The sequence below is a fragment of the Nanorana parkeri genome, unplaced genomic scaffold, assembly GCF_000935625.1.
Source record: "Nanorana parkeri isolate BGI_ZX_2015 unplaced genomic scaffold, ASM93562v1 scaffold365, whole genome shotgun sequence".
Lineage (NCBI taxonomy): Eukaryota > Metazoa > Chordata > Amphibia > Anura > Dicroglossidae > Nanorana > Nanorana parkeri.
The window spans coordinates 1108330-1117092 of NW_017306633.1; the positions used below are offsets into that span (position 1 = coordinate 1108330).

General features: G+C 40.4%; 1 protein-coding gene across 1 annotated transcript in view; it reads left to right on the forward strand.

Moving 5' to 3' along the window:
* The window catches only part of ADD2 (adducin 2), a 79350-nt gene extending 70954 nt beyond the window's left edge, over window positions 1-8396 (forward strand). Inside the window, exons 15-16 of the mRNA XM_018558885.1 lie at window positions 687-812; window positions 7525-8396. Of these exons, the coding sequence (XP_018414387.1) occupies window positions 687-812; window positions 7525-7802 (404 nt within the window). The 3' untranslated portion in view covers window positions 7803-8396. The remainder of the gene's footprint in view (window positions 1-686; window positions 813-7524) is intronic.
* Window positions 8397-8763: the final 367 nt, after the last annotated feature.

Genomic DNA, 8763 nt, shown 5'->3' on the forward strand with positions numbered 1-8763 from the left:
CCCCTCCCCCAAAACCCTTATACTGTTGCATCCTGTAACCCTAACCCTATCACTAACCTCCATGTATGTCTAAATCTCTAACCCTTATATTTCGAGTAACCCTCTTGTAATCCTAAGCCTAACACTAACCCTCCCTGTAACCCTACCACTATCCCTCACAATATAATTTCCTTTTCCTTAGCCCTTTGTCTGAATATTCACCTCCCCTGTATCAAGACCCACTGGGCCAACACTGCATGTTTTACAGATAACCCCACACACATAGATGGGAGTAATTAGTGTCTAAGCATTGTAAATTAGCTACCTATCTGCGTAGCATCAAAATAAAAACTGCTGCATGAAGCTGACCTTTATAATTAGTTCCTTTATCATTACATATCCATATAGAACAGTACCTAAAAGTATATTTAATGTGCTGCCCATAGCAACCAATTCCAGGATCAGGCAATGAACGAAAGCAAGAATCTGGTTGATATCAACAACAAAGGCACTTTCCATTTCTACAGTTATTATTCATCATCTCGCATTTATCTAACAGAGTAGAGTTTATGTCATGAGTGGGTTCCCAATTTTTGGTTAAAATAAATAGATTTGTTACATTTTAGTGAACTGTGCTCTCTGCACTGGTTAGACATGTTTTTTCATTGGCGTTATGAAAGAGAAACCCAGATTTTCTGTGCCTACAGATACAGGAGATAAAGAAGGTATTGAGGATGAGTCTCAACCATCACTGGTAACACCACCCACCTCTCCTATAAGAAGTCCCACAAAGACCACTGCTCTGACTGTGTCTCCTTCCAAGTCATCAGAAGGTAGGTCCTTAGAAGTGTTCTGATGCTGAAAGTCATTTTGTTGGACTATAGCATAATTCAAGTATGTTTCTAGATACAGGGAACCAGGGTATGGTATGTTCATGTTAAATGCACATTAGAATTATATAGAATTTCTTTTCTTTTTTTTCTGTGAAGTCTTTCTTAGGGATAGCTGTCAGTGGAACAAAATTTATAACATTTACTCAAGATGTCACGTTCTATTCATTGTGATCTCACAAAGTAGAATTACATTCTTAAACCTCACCTGCAGACTTCTCTTCCTTTCACATAGATTGCTTTTTGAAAGTGATCCCTTGATAACCATGTTCCTTGGGCAACTGAACCATAGAGATAGTTGTCAAGGAAAGACTTGTACCAGTTGGAAAAGGCAGCAGCAAGAAAGAGAAGTCTGCAGTTGAGTTGAGTATGATTTCATACGGTCTCTCTACATTGTGTATGATTTAATACAGAGTAGTGTTGTAGAGTCCTGGACAGTTACAAGTAAAATTAATCTTGATATACTGAGAGGAACTCTTGTGAGGCTTTGCTCATGATAGGTCTTGGCACTTAGCATGATATTTTGTTTTGTTCTAAAGTCACATACCTATTGTTGGAATATTGCTCTCAATGCCTGTGTCCTCTCTTCCCACTTCAGCTCTATCTATATCCATTGTGATCATACGTTGTCATTGTGTCTTTGTGTGTGTGTCGCCACAATGTTTCCCCTTCTTTTTCCATGTGCTGTCTCATGGCAGGAGTCACCTCAGACTCTGAATACCTGTCTCTGTAGTAAGTATAGATGGCCTGGCTTGCTGTTGTCCACCCCTCTTTTGCTTCTGCTTCCCAAGAAACCACTCTCTGAATTTTACACTGCGGCTCTGTAGTTACCATGTACGCGAAACAGTTTTTCTCTCGTCTGATTTGCCATGAAGCAAAAAAATTAATTCATTTAGAACCCACAACAATATTTGTCCAAATCTTACTTTCTTGTACATTATAGATGCTCCTGTAAAATCCACTTTTATATATCTTTATATAGAAAAAAACTGTTTATTGCATGGTATCCACAGCTTGCAAGCTGCATTAAATGGTAACACACATCACACTCAAAAACTCTATAATGGCAGCACATTCAGGCTGCATTGTAGATGAGTGATATTACCTTATGAGGAATTTTTTTATATTTCTTCACACGGGACCTGGGTACTAATGCATGTTTAAAGGCTATTATTTAAAGGGCCACAGTACATACATTGAATAACTGGGTTGCATAAAAGAGTTTTTGATAACATTCTTAGGTGAATATGTAGTTACAGAAAATTATCAGAAAAAAAGTATGTCATAAAATAACTCCAGCCAAAAGTTGTTTTACTTAATTTTGGGTAGTTAGGGTTAGAACCTCTGTCAGGGTTTTCTTTTCCTGAGTGTGCCCCTGTTGCGGACATTTCCACTCACTTCCTATCAGAACAGGTAGCGATGAGAAAGAAGAACGAGGAAGGGTTAGAACTTCTGACAATTTCTTGTACGGGCATTAAAGGGAAAGGAAGTGAGGGGAAAACTCAGCAATGGCATCATAGACAAAAACCTCAGAAATGGTAACACTTTCCCACACTATCCAAAACTAAAAGATTAGGATTTAAATTTGCAGCCTATTCCCTACCCTGTAATCGCATTACTGCCTACACTTGCCTGTCATGGCAGCTATGATAAAATATTAGGATGCCCAGCAAGGGTACGTAATATTGGGCAATATCTGAACAGGTCTCAGGCATTCACATACATAGCTGTAATGTTATATATGAGACATAGATATTCTTAAAGGTACCATTGACCCCATCGTTGTTATTTAAAGAACCAATAAGCCAGCTCTAGCTCCGTGTACACATATTTAATAGAGCAATAAACAATGATATGTTGCTTTGAGCAGCATGTTCAGGGCCGGATTTCCCACAAGGCCAACCAAGGCCTGGCCTCGGGGTAGAAGGGAGTAGAGCGGCAGCAGGGGTGTGGAATTCCTATCTCCCGATGCCTGGGACATGCAGTTCTGGGCGTCGGGAAGATAGTTCTACATTTTCTACATTTAGCCCTGCTTTGGGCGAGCAGAGCTAAATGTACAGTGGGGAAGCCGCCGCCACATTTATAAATGTTACTAGTAGCTCTTTTATGTTTTATATGTCTAATGTCATTATGTTTATTCAGTAGGACAATGGAAAGGGAAATGATATTTACAAAGCATGAACGCGTAGCAACCAATTAGAATATTTCATCAGATAGGACTTCAGTTAACTGGAACCTGATTGGCAACTGTGGACTAAAATGCTTTGCAAATCATCATTGCAGTACCTCATTGAATATGTCTGTTAATATATTTTTATGTTTACTGGCTCTTTAAATAATTGGCTGACTGTAATGATACATGCAAGCTTACTTAATAAGGCATAGAGCCTTGTACAAAGTGCCGTAGTCCATTGCAATCACTCAGTGAATCATTTTTTACTATTCAGATTAGATGAATGGTGAACTCATCAGCTACAAGTAGGCTATGGCACTTTGTATATCATTATTGCTCTCTGCATGCCTTAATAAATGAAGCCTTGAAGTGACTAACACACATACTGTAAACTAACAACCTAATCAACCCTAATAATACTTATTAACATGGAACTTCTGCATTTATATATTTCTGGCTGCTTGTAAGTATTCAGCACTCTTCAGCATGCTGTATTTACCAGCAATGAATATCAGTTCTTGGGGCAAAATAGTCCCTTCCCAGATGTGACTCAACAAACACTTATGTCCCCTCACTTCTGGTAAAGCTATGCTCCTTTGCCACCACAACTTCATCTGGAACTATTGCTGAGTATGCCACAGCCATTGGGAAGTTTTCAAAGGTCGGCAATTATGTAATCTTAGTAGATTCACTTGTTTGGAGAGATGTCAATCCATATTTTACTTTTTGCCCAAAATGCAGAATGTATATAGTCCATCAGAATCACTTGTCTGCAATGGTGAAGTTAGGTTCTTAGTATTGAGATATTTTTAATTGGCAAAATATTAATTATAAAAAGAAATGAAAAAATGATAGTCTACTCTTCAAGCTGAAGTTTAGGATACAGCACAATCACATTAGTTACCTGTGGTGGTGTGTATCCCACTTCCTCTAGGTTGCTGCTTCATGACAAAACCATCCCATCATGCATCCGGATGTACCCCATATAGACGATCTTCTGATGCTCTGGGGGTTAACACCAGCGACTATCAGTGTGTATAGTTGCACGGTAAGCCCGCCCCTTCCTGCTTCCTTCTCCAGTAATAGAAATGCAATGCCCTCTGTGAATGGAGATGGGGTGGAATGAAGGAGGAGCGGAATAGAAGTGGAGTGGAATTAAAGAGGAGTGGAATTAAAGAGGAGTTGACTGAAGGAGGAGTGGAATGGAGGAGGAGCGGAATGAAGGAGGAGGGTAATGGAGGAGCGGTGGAATGAAGAAGGAGGGGAATAAAGTAAGAATGGAATGAAGGAAGAGGGCAATGGAGGAGTAGTGGAATGGAGGAGTAGTGAAATGAAGGAGGACCACAATGAAGGAAGAGCGGAATGAAGGAGGAGTGGAATGCACCGTGGGTTGTACGTGAAAAATTGAGTATATTCCACAATAAACACTTAGGAGTGTGTTGATCAAGGAATCCCGCTGTTTGCATTGTATTTTAACAGTGGCCGCTGACCACTGTCAAAATACCCAATGAGAGTGGGCAGCTGTTTGGCTGCCGGCTCCTATCGTACGAAAATGTTCCGCCCAGCTCCTTCAATCAGCTGATCGAGGGATGCCGACCGAAAGGGTGCCGACAGCGGCACACACTGTGCAAATTTCGTCCGGTTCCTCAAAACCACCCGAAAATCGAACAGTGTATGGGCACTTTTAGGATCAAGAAGGGGGAGGAAGAGGCTTAACTCTATCATACTGATAGTTGCTGGTGTTTAACCTCAGAGCACCGGAAGATGGGTGCTCTGGGGTGTATCCAGCGGCATGTAGAGAGGAATTTGTCATGAAGCAGCAGCCTGGAGGAGGCGGGATACACACCATCACAGGTAACTAATGTGAATGGTGCTGTATCCTAAAAAAAAAAACATATAAAATAAACTTAATCTTTTAGGGACGGTTCACACCATATCCATTGCGTTCCGGCACGGTTCATGCCTGGAGCGTGCACTAGCTTTGCCTAATGTTTTAGAAACATGTTTAAATAATTGTTTACAGACGTTCTTTACATTTTCTAACAGCAAATACAGTTAAATTGTCACTCGATTTCCACCATAGTGACGGAAAAAAGATATATATATATATTTTTAATGAACAAACCTCTAACAGTGAATGTGCTTTTTGTTCAGGAAACTCCATTTATTCTATAATTCAATGTTATAACCAAACAAAATATTGAATGATATTCTATAAGGTGGCATTATAAAATATTTACCCGTGTATAGCCAGCCCTCAAATAGCAGTGACTAGACCCATTTTGTACGGTGCAGTTTACACAGCCTCATCTTACTAGGCAAAAAAAAAACATTCCAAATGAATTTGCCTTTAAAAGGCACTTGATCTTCTTTTCTTCTTGTGACAGTGACACATCCAGAAGTTAAAGGCAGCAGGCACACACTGTCCTGAAATCCTTCTACCTGTCCCTCCCTTGCTGTGCCCAATGGCTTCCCCTTTTCCTTGTATTTTTACCTCTTTCTTGCTCTCCCTCGCTAGGTACCTAATAGCTGATCCTCTTTACCTCCGTATCTATTTCGTGTCTCTAAAATGTCAATGGCTGTGCAGAGCTTTGTATAAAGGCAGTCAACCCTGTTTCAAGTGAACCTGTCACTCGTTTTAAAAATACAATTACAGATTAAAATGTATTTCTAGAAGGTGCCTGCTTATATCTTTGTTAGCTGGAATGTCTTACTATATGTGCCCCATCCAACCACACAGGAAGCAGAAATGATTTGAGGATCTACTGCCGAGTGATACACAAATAAGATACATTTTTGTTAACTCCTGAGTTTAGTGCCACTTTAAGAGCTTAGCCCACCACCTACCATCAACTAGTCCATTGAAGACTCCCGTAATGACTGGTGAGCATTTAATTAGACAGGAAATAAGGGGTAGTGGCAGAGGGTTTTATTCCAAAGTCAGAGAAGTCATGGCCTTTGCAACAAAGTAAATCCATTTTCAGAGGACCAGGTTTTTTTTAGCCAATAAAAGTAAAAGTGGGCAAATAAAGGATGATTCATTATACACTGGACTTTTACAAGCTTAAAATGTTTACCAATTGCTTTGTAATTGGCCTAATAGTAGGAGAGGAAGGTGAGATTGTTAGATGGAGTGGTGATAACAGTCACCAGGACAATTAGAGAGGGTGAATCTCCCTAATGGGGAGACAGAGAGCAATAAAAACCTGAAAGGTGTTCTAATCCCTCTCCACTCTATCCAAAACAAAACAAAAAGTTTTGGCTTTAGTTGCACTTCTGGACCGCAATATGTAAATATACGGCGGCCCGCATAAGTGGTTATATCAATAACACAGCTGCTGCTGCTGCCGTTTTTTTGGTGTAATTTTAAATAGCCGATGATGGCTGTTAAGATACAGCCGCCAGATCGTCAGACCACTGTTCAGATTAAGCGTCTACTATGGAATTTTAGGGGGGACCCTACATTTAGTTTTTTCGTTTTGGGGTGTTAGGGTCCCCCTTAAAATTCCTACCAGACCTAAAGGGTCTGGTATGAATTTGTACGGGAACCGCACGCATTTTTTAATTTTTTTTTACATTGGGGGTCTCACCTAACATTCCTACCAGACCTAAAGGATCTGGTATGATTTAGAAGGGGGACCCCGTACTATTTGTTTTTCTTTTTTTTTTACAATGACATTTTTCATTCTGCTTCACTACCTTAGAGGTAACAAACAGAATGACCGAGCCGAGCATTTGGCAAATTACTCTCTGCTTTTCGGCCCCTTTAAGAATAGGACGTTCGCTTCAGCTGATTCAGATATTGCTTCTGCTGAGGCAAACGGGTTCTTCCCTTCCATTCAGCTGTACATGCTTAGGCTGTTCGGCCGGACTGAAGGGAGGTGAAGCGGGCTGAATACAGCCGATGTATGGCTAAGAATAGCCATACAAGGCTGCAGTGAATAGCCGAAGAAGCTTCGGTATCCTTTTACTTTGGGTCGGTTATTCACTCGGCTTCCTTTGGCAGCTTGGTGAATAACCCCTTAATATACTGTATATTTAAAAATACTGTATAAAAACTGAAGGGGAAAAATGGGCATACGATTCCCAGACCAGCTCGTCAAAACCCAGTGGGCTCTGCATGATCTAATTGGAAGTAGTAAGCCCTGTAGACATCTATTGGGAGAACTACTTCAAAGGCAAACCAATGCACCAAGACCAGAAGTACATGGTGGGAGGGACAGTGAGAAATGCAGATATTTTGCATTGCTGCCAGTGAAGGACATCACAGAGGTAAGAATAAATTAAACATGCATCCCCAAACAATGCTATTTTAGGCTTCTTGCATCACAGCCGCGGGGCGTTAGGTTCCCCCCTCCAATGTGTTTGAATTCTAAATTGTAGGCTAGAAAAATAAATTCAAACACTAATTACAGCTTGACACAGTAATAGTGTCATTTTCTACAATACACTCACGACTTCATAATTTTTGTCTTTTTAAAGAGAAAGAGAAGAAGGAGGACGCACCATTATCTGCAGAAACTACAGAGGAAAATGTCCAACCAGCTGTGGTGCTAAATGGGAAGGAAGAGGATCAGCCTGCTCAGGAGGAAACTGTTCCAAAAGTTGCAGAAACCCCCAAAGGGAAAACTGAGACGGTGTCCAATGCCTCTCCGGAGGGATCCCCAACTAAATCCCCCTCCAAAAAGAAGAAGAAGTTCCGTACTCCCTCATTTCTAAAGAAAGGAAAAAAGAAGGAAAAGGAGAAGGTCGAGTCTTGATCTCTCTGTCCCCAAAGACTGATGCCTAATGTAGGGGTATATACCCAGTCCCCATCACTTCCTGAGCCATGGCAGTGACGGGGGTGATCTGTACTCATGCTGGAGACACAGGTCTGATGGGGGGGGCGGGGGGTTTGGAGAGGGGTACTCATTCCTGGAGAGGATTTTTTTATTTACCGGATTGGAACATCCTACTACGGTACAGCTCAATAACTGCACTGACATTTGGGACTGCCCTGCTTAGCTCACAAGGAAAAACAATGACATTTTTATAATTGTCTTACACTGTAGTAGGCTTCTTTTTCGACATCTCTCTACAACAACATTTTTGAGTTTTTGTGATTTGTTTAGAGGTTTTATTTTATTTAATTTTTTTTTTTAATATTTAAGAGTGAATTGTGTTTACTTTAGTCATGTGACAGTTAAAAAGGGTTGCATTATGGTTGCCGAATGCCTGCCATTACTCAAATGAGATCATAAACATGGAAGGAGTTTAGTGCTTCCTGTGCCGCAAAAATGAGAAGACCCTCTGTTAACAGTGAATTGTCTGGTCTCTAATACATGAATCAATCGATCCTCTATTGCTAGTTAATGTTATTTTTAATGCATTTCTAGTATACATTTTCTCATGGCGTGGTCAGTAAATCTTTTTTGTTATAGCACTTATGGGCTGGATATGCGCACACCTACGCCGGTGTAATACTCAGCTGGTTAATAATAAATAGAAAATAAATAACTCTATTATGATATGTTAACTGAAAAGAATGATATTTATTAGGTCGAAGAGCAAAATATAGTTAGGCCTAGTAGTTCAGTAAGGTTTCAGCGTGTGGGGGGGGATTTATGAACGTGTTTATTGCTCCAAAGGCCATAATGTCATGCTAACCAACTGCAAAGTATTTGCATCATTAAAAGAAGTGCAAACTATGGCACATCCTACAAGTGCTCCAGAGCACCTCTT